The 21,403-nt window shown below is 37.6% G+C and overlaps 1 protein-coding gene across 1 annotated transcript in view; it reads left to right on the top strand.

The window, feature by feature from the left end:
* Nucleotides 1-21,403, top strand: part of CPD (carboxypeptidase D) — a 67,757-nt gene that overhangs the window by 10,184 nt on the left and 36,170 nt on the right. Inside the window, exons 3-7 of the mRNA XM_067716044.1 lie at nucleotides 15,570-15,712; nucleotides 16,389-16,558; nucleotides 18,020-18,369; nucleotides 18,857-19,048; nucleotides 21,113-21,280. Of these exons, the coding sequence (XP_067572145.1) occupies nucleotides 15,570-15,712; nucleotides 16,389-16,558; nucleotides 18,020-18,369; nucleotides 18,857-19,048; nucleotides 21,113-21,280 (1,023 nt within the window). The remainder of the gene's footprint in view (nucleotides 1-15,569; nucleotides 15,713-16,388; nucleotides 16,559-18,019; nucleotides 18,370-18,856; nucleotides 19,049-21,112; nucleotides 21,281-21,403) is intronic.

The following is a 21,403-nucleotide window of genomic DNA, read 5'->3' as shown; positions in this document are numbered from 1 at the left end:
TGGGGGATGTGAGGTAATTTTGCCCCCACCACCTTCACCTTCATTGCCAGGGTTGATTCAGCATATCTAGCTGCCTACGTGGGTGGCCTTGCTTCTCTCAACATGTCTCTCAAACCTCAGGATCCATCTGGGGAATGACTATCCTAATAAGGCCTGTGAACAGTCGTGCTCCTCTGCTAAAGCCTGTTACTGTGAGAGCCTAAGCTGAACTTATTCACGGGGCAGGCCTTCTTCTATTTTTTTTTTTTTTTTTTAACCACAGTGTGCTGATTTGTATGCCTTTTGTTTACCATTCTTTATTATTTTCTTTCTTCATGGTTTTGAAGACATTATAAAAATCATCTGATGGTTTAATATGTTTATTCCAAAGCAAACCTAATGAAACTGAATTATAGTTTCAGTCAACTTTTAAGAATTGCCCTCTTTCAACTTACAGAAATTTTTAAAAGGGCAAGTAACCACCTAGAAAGAGAAGAGAGCTATGAAATGTGACCAGATAACATATCTGTAACTAATTCAGGATTTTTGGTGCGACTTTAAACTCCTTTGATCATGTGGGCAGCCCTTCTCTGCGTAAAGTGGAGGTCAGACTGAGTAGCACTGATGTGCTCTTAAATACTGAGGTATGTTTGGCTTTAAGTAGATTGCTGACAGAAAGGAAAGAGCCTGGGGAAAATAATTACCAAACTGTTTTGAACAACATAAAAGGTTAGTTAGATTTGGTCCAAAAATGGACTGAAAAGCTTATTCTTGTGCAGCATTTTCTGTGTCATTAAATAGGGCATTATGTTGTAATTCTTATGACACCAGGAAATTGGAATCTATATAAAATAAAAAAAAATCAAATGGATGGCACAGAACTGAAGAAATATAATATCTGGTATTAAGAAATAGACAAATCCATAAATACAGTAGGAGATTTTAAACATGCCTTTCTCAGTAATTGTTAGATCATGAAGACAAAAATATCAGTAAGGACACAGAGGATTTAAATAACATAAACCAATCTGACCTAATGAACATGTACAAAATACTGTCCTCATATCTAATTTTCCTGCAGAGTCTGTTTACTAATCCAAAGTGTATATGATAAGTGATTTACCATTGGTCACACTTAAGGTAGATGTGTCTAGTTCTATTAGTGCTTGTGTTAATTTTTGTTTTAAAAATTACATATTAAAAGCAAACTAGCAAACACACTAAAACTTAAAGCATTCTTATATCTTTGCTTGTTTCACATTTTAATTGGAGCAAGTCTAAACTTTTCACAGTCTGACTCAAGCCTACATTTCTAGTCTTCTCTCCTTCTTTTCACCTACCACTGAATGACTTGTCCTTCCTGCAAAATGTGAACCTTCACATACTAGGCTATTCTCTGTCTGAAATGCTTTTCTCCAGTTCAGCTGTAACCTTCTCTGAAAACTTCCCCTGTAGTAACTGTCACTCTTACCTTCCTAGAACATTTTGTTTAACATCAGTGTAATGCTTATCTACTTATGTCGTTAGTTTTTTGTGTCTCCTGCCAGAGTGTGAATTCTTTGATAAGGACAGTGTGGTGCTATGCATTTTGTAGTTATCTTTATACAAAATGTATTGGCAGGGAAAGGGTCCTACAGGAAGTGAGACTAGGGAGGTTTTTACGGTTATTTGGAGTAAGGTCTTTTTTTGGAGATATGGGATTTATCTAGAGGGATGCCATGGGAATGAAAAGGGAGTATGAGATATATAAGAAATTGTGCAAGAAAAGTTGCAGAACTGACCGTCAGTTAGATAGTAAAACAGAGTGTCAAGGCAAAGAAAGACTTAATTAAAGATATAACTTGGAGATTTTGAGCCTGGATAAGTAAGAATGATAATGGAAATGGGAAAAAACTAATTGGAAGGGGTGTGTTTGTGTGTGTGTGTTTTCTCTTTAGATGTGAGAGGAGTGAAAATTGGAGGTGAGGTGGTACTGGATGTACTAGTATAAATACTTGATGTACAGTTGTGAGATAGGCTCTGGAACTTGGGAAAGAGGTCAAGGTTATAAAGAGATTTAGGCATTATGAGATATGTGGAAAGCATATGGCAGTGTGCCTGATTTTGAAAATTGAATTGATATTGTTTCCTAGCATCATTTAATTGCTTGGAGCAAGAAATTCAACTGGGGGAAAAATATATATATATATATGAACAGATGGGTGCTTTTTCATCTCCAAAGTGAATGTACTTCTGGCATTTTGTACTGGGATGTTTTCTTTAAGGAATGCCAACAGTTTAGATATTCTCAGCCTGTTGATATTTTAAGAATACTATTGATAATCAAATGTGCATTAATAAAGGGCTTTTGGTTTTATCTGATCTTGTACATTAAGGAGCTACTTGAATCTTTCTTCCTTTCTCTCTTTCTCTCTTTTATCTGAGTGCCACCTCATTTAAAAGGAAAGCAAAAACTTAAAATGATACTCAAACGGAATTTTTTCTTCTGCTTGAGTCATAAGTTTGTTTGTTTTAGTAAACTGAAGTATAGCCTCATATAAAAATTTAACCTTTAGGAGCAGTGTGCTTGTATATTTTGTAATGTAATAGTATACTTTCATCAAGGTTGAGAACCAAACACTGTTTTAGGATATGGCCCCTAAATCTTCAGATCCAAAGTCTAAAAATTAGATGTGCTTTTTTTTTTTTTTTTTAAATACAGGTGGTAGAAAATAGGAAAGTACTTAAAAACAACAGCAACAACAAAAAACCCAAAGGAAAATACAGTTCAAAGACCTGCCTGAGAGAGAGTGTTGACCAAGTTAGACAAAACTGAAAACAGATACAGGACTGTGTAATGTAGTTTAACTTTGTAGAATCATATCATTAGCAAATGTATATTCAGTGGGAGTGGTGAAGGAAATAGATTTTCATAAGATAAGTTGTTCAGAATATGAAGACCAAGTTCAGTTAAGATTTGGTGAAAGCAAACTTGAATTTAAAGACCAGGAATATGGGAAAAATTCTTTCAAGGGCAATCTCTGTTTTTTCCATTCATTTAATGCAGATCTTCCACTTAAAATTTTTTATGACCATCATACTCATTAGCTTTTAAAAATATCTCAAGGAGTGCAAAATTATCATTTAATAACCCACTTATTTATAAATAAATTGTTCACAGAAGTCAAAGTTGTGAGAACTTTTCACTATCCCTTGAAGTAGTTTTTTTTTTTTTTAAATTTTATTCCACCACATTCTTTTTTTTTTAACATCTTTATTGGAGTATAATTGCTTTACAATGGTGTGTTAGTTTCTGCTGTATGATAAAGTGAATCAGCTATACATATACATATATCCCCATATCTCCTCCCTCTTGCGTCTCCTTCCCACCCTCCCTATCCCACCCCTCTAGGTGGTCACAGAGCACCGAGCTGATCTCCCTGTGCTATGCAGCTGCTTCTCACTAGCTATCTATTTTACATTTGGTAGTATATATATGTCCATGCCACTCTCTCACTTCATCCCAGCTTGAAGTAGTTTTATTAAAGAAATAACAGTAAGCTCCAAATTTAAATATAGAATAGAATTTGCCTATCTATATTCCTGCATGCTAAAATGCTTTTCCTAATGAAAAAAATACATTGCATTTTTTTTTTTCTGTAAAAGGTTTATGGGGTTCTTGTGTCATACAGTTTGATACTTTATAGTTGGCCTACTGAGGCAAGTTAAAAAAAAAACTTGCTCTGTTCAAGTCTTAACATTGTAGCATTGGTTATATTTTTTTTCCATTGGCTTTCTGCATGAGGCATAAGAGTGAGTTGTTAGTGCACCATCTTTGAATGAATGGTTGAATTTATTTAAATACCCTCCACTTCCTTAAAGCTAGATCTCTCTAGTGAAAACAGTAATAGGGATTGGTTCCATGATAAAGATGAATTGAGTATCTTCAGGCATACGAAGATTAGTTGTGAGACACATGGATTGAAGGAGTTGAATGGGTATGAATAGATTCTTTGATCAGAAGATTTAGCCACCCATAACAATTAGTATTGATCACAATTTGTTGTAGTGCTGGACAGATTCCTAGTGATTACACTTTTAGTCTTATTCTTTAATATTGGTAAAGGAATGAAAACATCATAGCTTTCACAATACATTGCATTCAATATTTTCTGAGTATAGAAAAATTAGATTGGTAGGTAGGCTTAAAACCAAAATATATACCTTTCGTCTTTCTTTGCCAGTTTCCCTTGGGAGTAGAGGAAATAGTCTAAATCAGTGGTTTTCAAGCTGGGTGTGTATGGGGAGGAGGAAGAGACCAGTTAGTTTGGATAACTTTAAGGAAATAAATTTCCAGATCTTCCATGCCTGAGAAAGATACTGGCTGCTGAGGTTCAATCTCATATCCTCTTCTTCCACTTGACTGAAGATAGGCCTATTTTTTTCTATCCATCTGAATCACACTATGATATGTTAACTCAGGGTTTTACAAAGTGCACCAAAAACAAAAGGGACAATTTGGTGATTACTTTAATGGTATCATAAAAGCATCACTGAAACGTCTCATGAAAAGATATATTTTCAGTAATTATTACCTGTTAGGTTTATTATTTATTGAAATTGATAATAAAACTATGCCTTTATTGATAAATTGTATACCAGTAGTTATTGTCATACTTCAATCTATAAAGTTTTTTTTGATGTGGACCATTTTTAAAGTCTGTATTGAACTTGTTACAGTATTGATTCTGTTTTATGTTTTGGTTTTTTGGCCTCGGGGCATGTGAGATCTTAGTTAACTCCCCGACCAGGTATACCCCCTGCACTGGAAGGCGAAGTCTTAACCACTGGACTGCCAGGGAAGTCCCAGTAATTCAATCTAGAAGACAAAAATTTAATAGGGCATTAATGTCATTGGAAATTAAGAGAAATTTAAATTAGCATAATACATATTATAGATTGAAGTATTATAGGATGATCAATGAAGGACTTTCAAGCATAAAAGTATATCCCATTTGAAGCAGCAGCATAGCACAAGGAGATCGGCTTGGTGCTTTGCAATGACCTAGAGGGGTGGGATAGGGAGGATGGGAGGGAGGCTTAAGAGGGAGGGGATATGGGGACACGTGTATTCATATGGCTGATTCGCATTGTTGTGCTACAGAAACTAACACAGCATTGCAAAGCAATTATACTCCAATAAAGATCTATTAAAAAAAAAAGTATGTCCCATTTGAATAACAATCTGTGGAGCAAGTGGAATGGAAATAAAAGTTCAAGTTTCTTTTACAAAAGAAAGCTATAAAATTCCTCCTGTTGAAGAAGAGTGTTCATGCAAGTTTTAAAAGATGATTCTAGGAATCAAATCTCTGTAGTATTTTTATTTATTTGAATCCATCTAAAATAACAATGTAAAGGCTTTATTTAAAAAATAAAAATTTACATTATGCAAGAAATTACATTGTTACTATTTAAATTTAAAATCAAAACTTTTAGGTACCAACTTTAGAATGTGTGAAATGTTGCATAATTTTTCAAGATTATTTTCCTATGAATAAAAAAGTTTGAAGGTCATTGGTTTAGATAGCCCAGTAAGAGACTAATGGATTTTAGAGGCTTGATTATTTATGATTGTTAATGAGTAGGATAAATAGCAGATCCTTTATACTGTTAATAAAGTGCTATATTGCTTTGAGATATGCCTATGGTGAATGTTTCATTCCCAAAATTAAAATTTTCTTTGACTGGATAATGTTCTGAAATCAGACATTTTATCCTTTAGTCTATGTTGAGCCACATAACATGCCAGCTTAAAAAAATAAACTGAATCTGGTAGTAGCTGCAGCTGTCAGAAATGTCAGGCCTATCTGCAGATCAGTGTTCTCTGTGACAGTGAACTCTAGCTCTAGCTTTGCATAAGTAGGTTTTCTGTTAAGGAAAAAATCAAGACAATGGATCTGGACCAGCTACTTAGCTAAGATTACTTATACAGTCTTTGACATTTAGTATTGGAAAAATAATGTGAAGTTTAATACAGATGGCAAATAATGCCTATTTGTGGCATCTTGAAAAAAAATCTTAAATTATTCATAACTCAGTTAATATCCCATTTGTTTCCAGTTTTTTAGATGATTTTGAAAAGTTTTTTTTTTTTTTTTTTTTTTTTTGCGGTACGCGGGCCTCTCACTGTTGTGGCCTCTGCCGTTGCGGAGCACAGGCTCCGGACGCGCAGGCTCAGCGGCCATGGCTCACGGGCCCAGCCGCTCCGCGGCATGTGGGATCCTCCCGGATCGGGGCATGAACCCGTGTCCCCTGCATCGGCAGGCAGACTCTCAACCACTGCGCCACCAGGAAGCCCAGACCTTTAGTTTTAGATTGTTCGTAAGTTATATGCTACAAAATCATTATTTATATAAAATGTGATCTGTAGGACCAGAGGCCACTGAATGTAGTTTCTTCTCTGAGAATTAGGTCATATTTTTAAAAGACTTCTGTCCTTCCTCCCTGCCCCTTACCCTGGGCATATGTTTGTATGTGTTATTGATTGGAGCTGGCTAGTTACAGTCCTATTAAAGTTACATCTAAAAAGATGATTAGATAACACTCTAAAATATGACTGTAAGCTTTGTCTTCTTGTTGCTGTTAGCTAGTATTTCTTAAATTATTGCTGAAGTAAGACAATTAAGGGGTAGACAAAAGAATGCTAGGACTCAAGCCTGGTGATTATAGTATTATAAGTAGTCTACTTCACTGCATTCTGACATAATTAAAGCGTGAGTTGACTGTGTTTGCAATTTAATTCAGCTATTAAGTTTTTTTTTCCGTAAATGGGAAGATTTTTTTTCTATTAACTTTTATATATGCAGAAAAATAGATTAGTTCACATTTGTATTGCTCTGAAATTATTTGTATGTGTTCTGTGTTTCTTTTCCTCACCAAGACTCTAAACTCTGAATGGAAATATGTCTCCTATTTATAAATCCCTATAATCTTAGTTTAATGATTTACAATGACCATTGTACTGTGACCAATACAGTAGTAAATATTGGTGATTAATAAATATGATATACAATGAATAACATATGTATGTTCACATGTGTACATGTGAGTCAGAGTTACCAAAGATGATCAGAGGTCAACAATGACTGAAGGTGACTTACGTCACTTAATGACGAAATATGACTGGTAGGGATGTGAAAATCAGCATCTCACCATTTTTCTTCCAGACCCAAAGTAAGTGCCAAGATGCTGGAAGATAAGAGAAAACCAAAAGATGGATAGCTTGCCTTCTAAGAAAAAAGGTTAAGACAAAGTTACTGGGCTTGTGGTAGTGGTAAACCTGCACATATATTTTACGAAGACAAAGTCTATTTGACATCTCCACATGGATGGTCAATGGGAATCTCAAATTTAATGCATTCAAAACAGAAGTCTTAACTTCCCACTGATCCAGCCTACTTACTTTCATTCCTTCAACAAATATTTACTGAAGGAATACGATGTGCCTGGTACTGTTCTTGTGCTTGGAATATCCATCAATGAGCATAACAAATATTCTGCCCTTGTGTTGCTTATAATCTAGCAAGGAGGAACAGGCAGTAAATAAGAAACATAATAGGTAAATTGTTAGGTACCATAGAAAAAAAAGAAAAAAGTAGAAAAGGGTGAGAGTGCTGGTGAGATGGGCTTGGGGACAGCGATGGGGAGAAGTAAGTAGCAACTTTTAAGTGGGGAGATCAAGGTGAGCCTAATTGTCAAGTTGAAATTGGAGCAAAGAGCTGAAGGTGAGGGGAAGGCGTTAGTGAAGTAGAGATATGTGGGGGAAGAGCATACCAGGCAAAGGAAACAGCTAGAACAAAGACCCAAAGTCAGGAGGTACCTAGTGTATCCGGTGAACGGCGGGGAGGCCAGTGTGGCTGGTGCACAGCCAGTGATGGGGAGAGTATTAAAGGAGGTTAGAGAGGGAAGGGGAGTGGTGGTGGACAAATCATGCAGAGGCTTAGGCTTTGGCTCTTAGTCTGAGTGAAATAGAGAGTCATCGTATAGGGGAATAACATCCGACTTACATTTTAGCAGAGTTTCTCTGGCATCTCTGTTGAGGAAAGAACATAGAACGGTTAGGGCAGGGACAGGGAGACCTATTAAGAGTGATTGCAGAAATCCAGGTGGAGAAACAATTGTGGCTTGTATCAGGGCAGCAGCAGTAGAGGTGAGGAGAAATCTTGGGATTCTGGATATATTTTGAAGTTAGAACTAGCACGATTTCCTGATGCTTTAGATGTGGGATGTGACTCCAGAGCTTTGGGCCTGAGCAACTAAATTCTTCTAGTGCCATTGACCATCATGGGAGAGACTGGTTTAGGGAATATGAGAATATGTTAGATTTGTGATATCCAAGTAGAGATATTAAATAGGCAATTGGATGGACAAGTCTGGATTCTGGGAATGAGGTGTAGGCTGGACATAGAAATTTGAGAGTTGTCAGCCGGTAGATAATATTTAAACCCCATGGGGCTGCATGAGACACCAAGGGCATAAGTGAAGAAAGAGAAGAGGATCAAAGACAGAGCCTTAGGCATGCCATATCTGTTTCCTTTGTTCTCCTTCATCCTCTCAGTAAATGACACTAATAACACTGTCTCCCTAGTTTCTCAAGCCAAAAATCTAGACATCATCCTTGATTCCTTTTAAACAAGTCCTTTCTGCATCCAAATCTCTCTGCTTTATCTCCATTACCAGCAACCTAGTCAAATCCATCATTCTCTTCTAATTCATCTTCCTGCTTTCCTTTTCGTTTCCCTATAGTCATTTTTCACTCAGCAGTCAGAATGATCTTTAAAAAAGGCTGTTCAGGGCTTCCCTGGTGGCGCAGTGGTTGGGAGTCTGCCTGCCGATGCAGGGGACGCGGGTTCGTGCCCCGGTCCAGGAAGATCCCACATGCCGTGGAGCGGCTGGGCCCGTGAGCCATGGCCACTGAGCCTGCGCGTCCGGAGCCTGTGCTCCACAACGGGAGAGGCCACAACAGTGAGAGGCCCGTGTACCGCAAAAAAAAAAAAAAAAAAAGGCTGTTCAGATTATATCACACCTCTGCTCAAAACCCTTCAGTGTTCTGTGCAGCAAGGGAGACAATCAACAGAGTGAAAAGGCAGCCTACTGAGAATATTTGCAAACCATATATCAGATAAGGGGTTAATATTCAGAATATATAAAGAACTCCTACAACTCAACAAGTAATCTGATTAATAAACGGGCAAAGGACTTGAATAGACATTTCTTCAAAAAACATATAAATGGCCAACAGACATATGAAAAGATGCTTAATATCATTAATGATCAGGGAAAAACAAATCAAAACCACAATGAGATATCACCTTATACCTCTGAGGATGACCACTATCAAAAATACCAAAATAGCAGGTGTTGATGGGGATGTGGAGTTTGCACAGTTGGTAGGAATATAAAATAGTGCAGTTGCACAACTTTGCACAGTTGGTAGGAATATAAAATAGTGCAGTTGCTATGGAAAACAGTATGGAGCTTCCTCAAAAAGTTAAGAATAGAATTACCATATGATTCAACAATCTCACTTCCGGGTGTAAATACAACAGAATTGAAAACAAGATCTTGAAAAGATATTGTACACCCATGTTCATTGCAGTGTTAGTCACAATTGCCAAGAAGCAACCTAAATATTCATTGACAGATGAATGGATAAAGAAAATTTGGTATATACATACAAAGGAATATTATTCAGCCTAAAAAAGAAGGCAATCACATCTGATAAAGGACTGTTATCCAAAATATATAAAAAAACTCTTAAGACTCAATACTAAGAAAACAACAACTGGGGCTTCCCTGGTGGCGCAGTGGTTGAGAGTCCGCCTGCCGATGCAGGGGACACGGGTTCGTGCCCCGGTCCGGGAAGATCCCACATGCCGCGGAGCGGCTGGACCCGTGAGCCATGGCCGCTGAGCCTGCGCGTCCGGAGCCTGTGCTCCGCAACGGGAGAGGCCACAAGAGTGGGAGGTGCGCGTATCACAAAAAAAAAAAAAAAAAAGAAAACAACAACTGCATTAAAAAATGGGCCAAAGACCTTAACAGACATCTCACCAACAAAGTTAGACAGATGGCAAATGAACATGAAAATATGCTCCACGTCATATGTCATCAGGGAAATGCAAATTAAAACAAGTTACCACTACACACCTATCAGAAAGGCTAAAATCCAGAACCCTGACAACAGCAAGTGCTTGTGAAGATGTAGAACAACAGGAACTCTCATTCATTATTGGTGGGAATGCAAAATGGTACAGCCATTTTGGAAGATAGTCTGGTGGTTTCTTACAAAACTAAACATACTCTAATCATACAACCCAGCAATTTTGCTCCTTGGTATTTAACCAAAGGAGTTGAAAACTTACGTTCTCACAAAAACCTGCACATAGATGTTTATAGTAAACTTTATTCATAATTGTCAAAACTTGGAAGCAACCAAGATATCCTTCAGTAGGTGAATGGGTAAAATAAACTGTGGTACATCAGACAAAGGCCTATTATTCAGCACTAAGAGGAAATGAGCTATCAAGCCATGAAAAGACATGGAGGAGGGAATTCCCTGGCAGTCCAGTGGTTAGGACTCTGCACTTCCACTGCAGGGGGCCCAGTTTCTATCCCTGGTTAGGGAGCTAAGATACCACAAGCTGCGCAGCCCAAAAAAAAAAAAAAAAAAAAAAAGACGCAGCGCAACCTTGAATACCTATTACTAAATGAAAGAAACCAATCTGGAAAGGCTACATACTATATGATTCCAACTATATGACACTCTGGAAAAGGCAAAACGATATGGAGATAGTAAAAAGATGAGTGGTTGCCAGGGGTTAGGGAGGAGGTTGGGATGAATAGGTGGAGCATAGAGGATTTTTAGGGCAGTGAAACCACTGTGTATGATACTATAATGGGGAAACATGTCATTATACATTTGTCAAAACTCATAGCATATACAACACCGAGAATGAACCCTAATGTAAACTATGGACTTTGGGTGGTAATGATGTATTGATGTAGGTTCACCAGTTGTAACAAATGAAGATTTTTGCATCTGTGTACATCAGGGATATATTCTTTTTCTGTAGTGTCTTTGTCTGGTTTTGGTACCAGGGTAATGCTGGCCTTGTAGAACAAATTTGGTAGTGATTCTTCCTCTTCAACTTTTTGGAATAGTGTGAGGAGGATAAGTATTAACTCTTTTTTAAATGTTTGGTAGAATTCAGCTGTGAAGCTGTCTGGCCCTGGACTTTTGTTTGTTGGGAGTTTTTTGATTACTGATTCAATTTTATTATTGGTAATCAGTCTGTTCATATTTTCCATTTCTTCCTGATTCATTCTTGGAAGATTGTATGTTTCTAGGAATTTATCCATTTCTGCTAGGTTGTCCAATTTGTTGGCATAGAATATTTCATGGTAATCTCTTATGATCCTTTGTATTTCTGTGGTGTCAGTTGTAACTTCTCTTTCATTTCTGATTTTATTTATTTGGGCCGTCTCTTTTTTATTTGTGTCAAGGTATTTATTTATTTCCCCTTTGATTTCTTCATTGACCCATTGGTTGTTTAGTTGCATGTTGTTTAGCCTCCACATGGTTGTGTTTTTCCCATTTTTCTTATTGTAATTGATTTCTAATTATTGTGATCAGAAAAGAATGCTTAATATGATTTCAGTTTTCTTAAATTTATTGAGACTTGTTTTGTGGCCTAGCATGTCATCTATTTTGGAGAATGTTCTATGTGCATTTGAAAAGAATGTATATTCTGCTGTTTTGGGATGGACTATTCTGTATGTATTTATTAAGTCAAGCTGGTCTAATGTGTTGTTTAAGGCCAGTATTTCCTTATTGATTTTTCTGTTTGGATGATCTATCTATTTATGAAAATGTGTTAAAGTTCCCTACTACTATTGTGTTCTGTCTTTCTCTTTGTATGTCTGTTAATATTTGCTCTCTATATGTATTTAAGTTCTTCTGTGTCGGACACACAGATATGTACAAGTGTCATGTGCTCTTGTTGGCTTGATCCCTTTATCATTACGACATTCCCTTTTCCGTCTCTTGTTACAGTCTTTGTTGTAAAGTTTATTTTGTCTGATATAAGTATTCCTCCCTCAGCTTTCTTTTCATTTCCATTTGAGTGGAATATCTTTTTCCATCTCTTTACTTTCAGTCTGTGTGTGTCTTTAGATTTGAAGTGAGTCTCTTATATGGGTCTTATTTTTTTATCCATTCAGCCATCCTGTGTCTTTTGATTGGAGCATTTAGTCCATTTACATTTAAAGTAATAATTGATAGGTATATACTTATTGCCATTTTGTTAATTGTTTCTCTGGGTTTTTTTAGTTGTTCTTTGTTCCTTCCTTCTCTTGTCTCTCTTCCCTTGTGATTTGATGACTATTTTTAGTGTTATGTTTGGATTCCTTTCTCTTTATTTTTTGTGTATCTCTTACCAGTTTTTGGTTTGTGGTTACCTTGAGGTTCATGTATAATGACCTTTGTATATAGCTGTCTATTTTATGATGATCTCTTAAGTTTGAAGGGATTCTAAAAGCCCTACATTTTTACTTCCCCCACCCCTACACCACGTTTTATGTTTTGATGCATATTTTATATCTTTTTATTTTGTGTATCCCATAACTATTTATTGTAGATATAGATGATTTTACTACTTTTGTCTTTTAACCTTTCTACTAGAGTTATAAGTGGTTGATCCACTACCTTTTACTATATGTTTGTCTTTGCCATTGAGATTTTTTTCTTTATTCATTTTCTTACTTCTAGTTGTGGCCTTTTCTGCTTGGAGAAGTCCCTTTAACATTTCTTGAAGGGCTGGTTTGTTGGTGGTGAACTCCTTTAGCTTTTGTTTGTCTGTCAAACTCTTTATCTCTCCTTCAATTCTGAATGATAACCTTGCTGCGTAGAGTATTCTTGGTTGTATTTTTTGTTTTCAGCACTTTGAGTATATCATGCCATTCCCTTGTGGCCTGCTAAGCTTCTGCTGAAAAGTTAGCTGATAGTCTTATGGGAGTTTCCTTATATGTAACTAGTTGTTTTTCCTCTTGATACTTTTATGAGTCTCTTTATATTTAATTTTTGACATTTTAAATATGTGTCTTGGTGTGTACCTCTTTGTGTTCATCTTGTTTGGGACTCTCTGTGTTTCCTGGAACTGGATGTCTGTTTCCTTCCCCAGGTTAAGGAAGTTTTCAGCTACTATTTCTTCGTATAAGTTCTCTTGTTTTTTTATCTTTCTTCTCCTTCTGGGGCCCTATAACGCAAATGTTAATATGCTTGATGTTGTCCCAGAAGTCACTTAAACTATCCTCATTTTTTTTTTCCTGTTCAGCTTGGGTAATTTTTACTACTCTGTCTTCCAGATCACTGATGCATTATTCTGTATCATCAAATCTACTGTTGATTCCCTCTAGTGTATCTTTTATTTTATTTTTATTTTTTTAAAAAAGTTCATGTGTCCCTTTCTATTCATTTATTTATTTATTTATTTTAAATTTTATTTATTTTTGGCTGCATTGGGTCTTTGTTGCTGCACACGGGCTTCCTCTAGTTGTGGCGAGCGGGGACTACTCTTCGTTGCGGTGCACAGGCTTCTCATTGCGGTGGCTTCTCTTGTTGCAGAGCACAGGCTCTAGGTGTGCAGGCTTCAGTAGTTGCAGCACACAGCTCAGTAGTTGCAGCATGCGAGCTCTAGAGCTCAGGCTCAGTAGTTGTGGAGCACAGGCTTAGTTGCTTCTCGGCATCTGAGATCTTCCCAGACCAGGGATCGAACCCATGTCCCTTGCATTGGCAGGCAGATTCTTAACCACTGTGACACCAGGGAAGTCCTGTTTTTCATTTTAGTTATTGTATTCTTTAGCCCTAATTGGTCTTTTTTATATTTTCTAACTCTGTTGAAGTTTTCAGTGTGTTCATCCATTCTGCTCCTGTGTTCAGTGAGCATCTTTATGATCATTACCTTTAACTCTTTATCAGGCAGATTGCTTATCTCCATTTCATTTAGGTCTTTTTCTGAGGTTTTGTCTTATTGTTTCATTTGGAACACATTCCTCTGTCTCTTCATTTTGCCTAATTTTCTGTGTTGATTTTCTTTGTATTAAATAGGTCTGTTATGTCTTCCGATCTTGGAGAAGTGACTTTATGTTGGAGATGTCCTATGGGCCCAGCAGCTTGCTCCCCTCTAGGCAGACACTTCAGGGGTGTTCCCTATGAGGGGTGCTTGTGCCTTTCTGTTGTGGCAGGGCCAACTGCTTGGGCACGTTGATGGTCAGGGCAGGCCCGGGCATGATTGAGTGTGATGCTCAGCATTGTTTGACCACTGTGGGCATGCTGATGGGTGAGGCAGGCCCCTGGCTCTAATAGGCTCGAAAGAGGATTCCAAAATGGTGCCTGTCAATGCTGGTGTCAGCATAATAGAATGAGATCACAAAAATGGGCTGCTGCCAGCATCTCAGTCCCCAGGGGGAGTCCCAGCTGCCTCCTGCCTCTCCCGGAGGCTATCCAATATCAGCAAGTGTGTCTGATTCAGGTGCCTTTCAAACTGTTGCCTCTGTGCTGGGACTTGGAGCAAGTGTATTTTTGCATGTACCCTTATGAGCAGAGTCTTGGTTTCCTACAGCTCTCTGGTACTCCTGAACATAAGCCCCACTGGCTTTTAAGCCAGACATTTTGGAAGCTTGTCTTCCTAATTCAGGACCCTGGTCTAGGGAGCTCAGTGTTGGTCTTGGACTCCTTGCTCCTCAGGGATGACTGTCACAGTTGTGATATTCCTCCTGCTTGTGCGTCGTTGCATCAGGGGTGTGGGCCCTGACTAGACTGCATCTCCACCCACCCACCCCATTTTGTTGTGTCTCCTTCCTTATGTCTTTAGCTGTGGAAAATCTTTTCTGTTATTCTTCAGGTTGTTCTCAGAGGTAGTTGTTCTGTAAGTAGTTGTAATTTTAGTGTGCCTATGTGAGGAGTTGAGCTCAGGATCTTTCTATTCTACCATTTTGATCCAGACCCTTCTTGTCACCTTTGTGATACAGGGAGTACAGTTAGAATAGTAAGCCCTTAATAATGCTTTGGTGTGAATATCCTTTATAACTTTAAGATCTTGAGTATTCTTCATGTTCATTCTGTCAAAAATCTTCACCTCTCTGTGCCTTACTTCTCACATCTGTAAAATGGGTGAAATAGCAATACCTACCTCAAAAAGTTTTTGTAAAGATTAAATGTTAATACACATAAAGGTCCTAGAACAGAGCTGGCATATAGTAAACACTCAAATGTAGAGTGCTTATCATTATTGCTATTGTTATTAACAATTATATTCATGCTCTTTATAACTTTATCCTATCAATCAAATATATTTCCTTTATGTATATTCCTTTCCAAGGTGTATTCCTTTCGCCTTCCTTGTTAGTGTCCTCTATAATTCAAGAGCCTTCTCCAACTTCAAACAATTTAATTAAAAGAGAATTTATACATGCAGAGATGACTGATTTAATTTCTATGGTCTTTTTAAGAGTAGAATTCTGAGAATAAACTTATTTTTTCCTTCATGTTTCAGGTGGCATGCAAGATTACAATTATCTATGGGCCAACTGTTTTGAAATCACATTAGAACTGTCTTGTTGCAAGTACCCACCAGCTTCGCAGCTTCAACAAGAATGGGAGAACAATCGTGAGTCTTTGATCACATTGATTGAAAAGGTAAAAGCTGAATGGAAGGTTGGCGTATGGTAATAATTGATTAAATAAGGGAGAAATTTGTGTATATGAACAACAGTTTATTCTAGATACCCTTTATTTTTCTGTTTTTATTATTTAAGATTGTAGATTATATTTAGAAATTATTATATTAGAATCTGTTAGAACATATTCTGGCCATGCCTCTGTTATCCTTCCCCCCAGCTCTTTTCCTCTGGAGGGCTTCTTTTGACTGTCTTACAACACTTTTACCACCTGAAATAATTAGCAAAATTTGTAGTACCAGATTCTTACAATGCCATTCGATCATGTTTGCTAGAGAACCTTTACCATTATATGAACCATGGACATAAGTTTAATTTAAATATCAGGCAGGCTAATATACTACTGGATAAATCGGAAATGATTACTTATATCTTGCTGATAAAAGCAGAAGTCTGGCTTTGAGGAGAAGGAATTTCAAAAGCATTTTACAGTCTAGATTTCAGATGACTTAAGTTTAAGGATTTAATTTTTTTGGTCTATATTTTATTTCAACTTGGAGAGATTGAAAACTATTTCAGGGAGCTAGAGGAATAAGCTTATTTTTAAAAAATTCTAGCATCAATGCAGAGAGGTTATTTTCTCTTGCCTTCCAAACTGATTGTGAGCAGTCTACTTTGATTCTTGTTTTTTTTAGGTCCACATTGGAGTTAAAGGATTTGTTAAAGATTCAGTAACAGGAGCTGGCTTAGAGAATGCAACCATCTCAGTGGCTGGTATTAATCATAATATCACAACAGGAAGATTTGGTGATTTCCACCGATTACTTGTTCCTGGAACTTATAACATTACAGCAGTTTTAACTGGGTAAGAATTTAAACTAGACTCTTAAAATGTCAAGTTTCCGTTTATATCTAAGAAGAGAAATATACTCTTGGAGATCTTATTTACTGTATCTGGCTTTTGTTTTTCCTTGTTTTCTGATTTTTTTCCCCCTTTATAACGAGAAAATACTATGGTGGATCTTCTGTCACATTAACAATACAACTGGATACGAAGCATCGTTGTAAAATTGGGAGGAAGGACAGTTTTTTTTTTTTTTTTTGGAAGGACAGTTTTAAAAGCTTGATGGGGCTTCCCTGGTGGCGCAGTGGTTGAGGGTCCGCCTGCCGATGCAGGGGACACAGGTTCGTGCCCCAGTCCAGGAGGATCCCACATGCCGCGGAGCGGCTGGGCCCGTGAGCCATGGCCACTGAGCCTGCGCGTCCGGAGCCTGTGCTCCGCGATGGGAGAGGCCACAACAGTGAGAGGCACACGTACCGCAAAAAAACAAAAAAAAGCTTGGTGGTCAGCTGTGTAAAGCATTGCTGCAAGGCTAATTGAATACCAAGGTAGAAGAAACTCAGGGCTCTATGAAAGACATTTTGAAGAGCTGTCTCACCATCAGCTTTCTAATACATGACATGAGTGGTTCCCCACCTCCTCTGGGAGCATTTCTGGAAGCTCATTTTGCTAAGGATTTACCTTTAGGAAATAAATTACCTTTAATTTTGAACTTTCCCATTTGGTAAAGTAGTTGGAATGTCAGTCAGATAAGGCACTACAAAGAATTGGATCATTTATCCCTACTTTGAGTATTGTAGCAATGGTTACAATGGATTAATGACCTTCATTTTTCATAATATTCTCTCCTTTGAATGTAATTTTTTTATTATTTATTTAATAAATTTATTTATTTTTGGCTGCGTTGGGTCTTCGTTGCTGTGCACGGGCTTTCTCTAGTTGCAGCGAGCAGGGGCTAATCTTTGTTGCAGTCCGCGGGCTTCTCATTGCAGTGGCTTCTCTTGTTGCGGAGCACGAGCTCTAGGTGCGCAGGCTTCATTCAGTAGCTGTGGCACGTGGGCTCAGTAGTTGTGCCTCTCTGCCTCTAGAGCACAGGCTCAGCAGTTGTGGTGCACGGGCTTTGTTGCTCCCTGGCATGTGGGATTTTCCTTGGACAGGGCTCGCACCCGTGTCCCCTGCATTGGCAGGCGGATTCTTAACCACTGCGCCACCAGGGAAGCCCCTGAATGTAATTTTTTATAAGCATTCTAATGTGTGGAACCTGAAAGGATGGTAAGAGAAATAGTTCTTTAAATACTTAATCTGGGATTCTTTGTGAGATAATACTCTAAAAGTCTTGAATTTACACATTTATCTTTATTTGATTTGATTTTCGATAGACTAAGCGCAAGAGTATGAAAAGGCTATTGTACTTTTATAATGTTAATGCATTGTCTGTTTCAATTTAACTCCAAGCCATCTACTTTTTCAAATTTTTCTCTTCAGGTATATGCCACTGACTGTTAATAACATAATAGTGAAAGAAGGACCAGCCACAAAGGTGAATTTTCCCCTTCGGCCAACTGTGGCTTCAGTAGTCCCTGACACAACTGAGGTTGTAGTAACTGCTAGCACGGTTGCTATACCTAATAGTCCTCTTGGAACACAGTCCTCCCACCAGCCAGTTCAGCCACAGGACTTTCACCACCACCATTTCCCTGATATGGAAATCTTCTTGAGAAGGTTTGCCAATGAATATCCTAACATCACCCGGCTTTATTCATTGGGAAAATCGGTAGAGTCAAGAGAACTTTATGTAATGGAGATATCTGATAATCCAGGTGTCCATGAACCAGGTAATTGGTGTAGTTTCACACATAATTTCAGATTGCTTCTCAGAGCTATGTGCTATATTGCTTTGCTTCATCTAGAAAGGTCACCTATTGTATGTATAACTGGATCAAAGAAAACGTAACCAATTTTTTCCTAGAAAAGAAGAAAATCCATTTGATAATCCATATTATGCACAAAGTTTAACATACTGCATAATTAGATTCTTTCTGCTAATAGTACTTTTATTTTCATATTATATGGCATATATACGTATGTATATATATCTATATATCTATATATATATACACACATACGTATATATGCTTTGAGCTTGCTCAGACATATATATTAGTAAGGACTGCTTTATAAGATGCTTTTTCCTGTTTCTTTTGCCAAAATACATCTTAAATCTTTGGTTTAGGGTCTTTGTATGTGTTGGGGAAAAAGTAGAGAGAGTCTAGGATTAATGAAGAGGAAAAAACATCTTCCATGTAATTACTTTATTTTCAGGTGAACCAGAATTTAAGTACATTGGAAATATGCATGGAAATGAAGTGGTTGGAAGAGAACTGTTACTGAACCTCATCGAATACCTTTGTAAGAACTTTGGAACAGATCCCGATGTAACAGATTTGGTTCTTAACACTAGAATTCACCTGATGCCATCCATGAATCCTGATGGGTATGAAAAGGCCCAGGAAGGTAAAGAATAGCTGTCTACTAATGCTTAACCTTTTTAATTATTATATGGCATAATTATTTGGGGATAGAAAAGAATTTGAACTGGTTGTTTCCCTGAAATTTCTTCCTATTTTTATACTTATAATTTATCATTGGTTCTAGCTTTTGTATTCTTGTAAGATAGGCTAGTTCATTCAACAATTATGTCATCAAGTTTATATTTAATGAAGTTCTCCACTTTGGTAATGGCTCTTATTTACTAAAATAATGTAAGATTTTTACAAATTGTTCCACTTTAACAGTAATTTTTGTTAAATTATTGTATTGGGAACTTTATCTCATAAGTGAAATCTCAAACTAAATATTTTTTAAGCCAGTGACTCTGTTTTGACTCCCATTTCTACTCCCCATGCATGTATAATCTAAACCTGCTAAGTTATTGACTTCCCATTCCTCTGCCTCCTCTGGGCTAGCCCATCTTTCCTAGGGCATTATAGTAAGGGCAGGGAGAGCAACTTTCTTACATGGGCCACATTATGCAGAACACTAGGAGAGTGAGAATCCATCTTTTCCCAGCCTGTGATTCCTTCCAGGCAGTGATACCAGTGAGTAGAAAAGATACCACAATATGAATATGCAGCCACGTGGTTTATTACTCTCACTGACTGAACACTGAGAGAATCGATTAGTAAATGACCAGGTTAATCCTTATATATATCATTTAGATTCTTTCGCTAAGGACCTTATTCTCTGTCAGCCTCACAAATTCCTTCCACATTCCTCCCTTGAGACCTTTCTGAAAGATGGAACTACTTACTACTAGTGAGTCCTCTGGTAGGTTTTCTTCATTCACTTGCATTCATTTTCTCATTATAATGACAATAATAGGGCTCTCATCCCATAGTAAAATGGAATAAGCTTAAGTTGAACCCTTTCTCCTCCTCCCTTCCAACTATGTTCTTGACTAACTTTACCTTTTTGTTATCACTTTAATGTGAGCATACTGCAACTTTTTTCTTTTCATTTGGTCTGTTTATTTACATTGTTTTAGTGACCCGTATGCCAGTACAATAGAGTCCCCCCTCACGCCAGTCATGCCCACTCAACATTGTGATCACGTCACTGTATGTGGATTATTGACAGATGAGCAATATGTTAATATAATTCGTATGGTTGGAGTTTTTCCCCTCAAAGTATGACCAGAGGCAGAAATGAAAGGATAATGGTTTTACGTTTCTATTCAGAAGATCTAGAAGAGATACATTTTTTTTAATGTACAATGTAAAAACAATGTGTGTTTTAATCACGTTACCCAACTGAACTTGGATCCTCTCACCTGCTGCAGAGCAAAGCCAATTTACTGATATGAGGTTGTGGTGAAGGAAAGTACAGGATTTATCTGCAGGCACTAAACAAGGAGAATGGGCAGCTCATGCTCAAAAGACCTGAACTTCTCAATGGCTTTCAGGGAAGGATTTTTAAAGGCAACATTTGGGGTGAGGGTACAGGGTGCATGGCTTTCTTCTGATTGATTGGTGGTGTGGAGGTAGCAGGGTGATGTTTCGGGAATCTTAATCATCAGCCTTCTGGTTCCAACCAGTCTGGGGTCTACATGCTTGTGCTCAGCACATAGTCACCTCCCCCTACTGGGTCGGGGTCTTACATCCTGCAGAACAACTCAAGGATACATGTTAGATTGTTATGTATATCCCTTGAGTAAGAACTAGGACTCTTGTTTTTAATCGGGAATCGTTGTCATTACTTTTCTTGCTTAACTGCTTTTCGTTTACTTCTGAATTTCCTCACTTCCCTAATTAGTAACTGCTTATACCTGCTCTTTGGAACTCAGGGAAGGCCTAGGAGACTAAAGCCTTTTTTCTACAAACAAGAAATATGGGATACAGAGGGGCTTTTTTAACCTGGGAAGGCCCCACAGGGTCCTACTCGGTTTCAGTCATAGTGTGTTTGATCATAGTGAAGCCCGATGTGTTCACACTTACCTTTGAGTTAAGATAGCTGAAGTAGTATGTATTGGATTAAAATATAAATGAAACATGGCTTAAATTTGAATCTTTTATCATACAGGAGATTCAATAAGTGTAGTCGGCAGAAATAACAGCAACAACTTTGACCTGAACCGAAATTTCCCAGATCAGTTCATTCAGATCACAGATCCTACCCAACCAGAAACTATTGCTGTAATGAGCTGGATGAAGGCCTATCCATTTGTGCTGTCAGCAAACCTGCATGGAGGTAATAGCAACTTGATATTCCACTAATTAATTCTTGTTGAGAGCATTTGAAAATCCCAGTGGAAGTTTATCTGTTTATAGTCTTAGGCTATCTTAAGCCTGTTATTGCTTTTATGGCAGACAA

Source organism: Pseudorca crassidens, chromosome 19, assembly GCF_039906515.1.
Source record: "Pseudorca crassidens isolate mPseCra1 chromosome 19, mPseCra1.hap1, whole genome shotgun sequence".
In the NCBI taxonomy this organism is placed as follows: domain Eukaryota; kingdom Metazoa; phylum Chordata; class Mammalia; order Artiodactyla; family Delphinidae; genus Pseudorca; species Pseudorca crassidens.
This window is presented reverse-complemented; position numbering and strand designations above follow the sequence as displayed.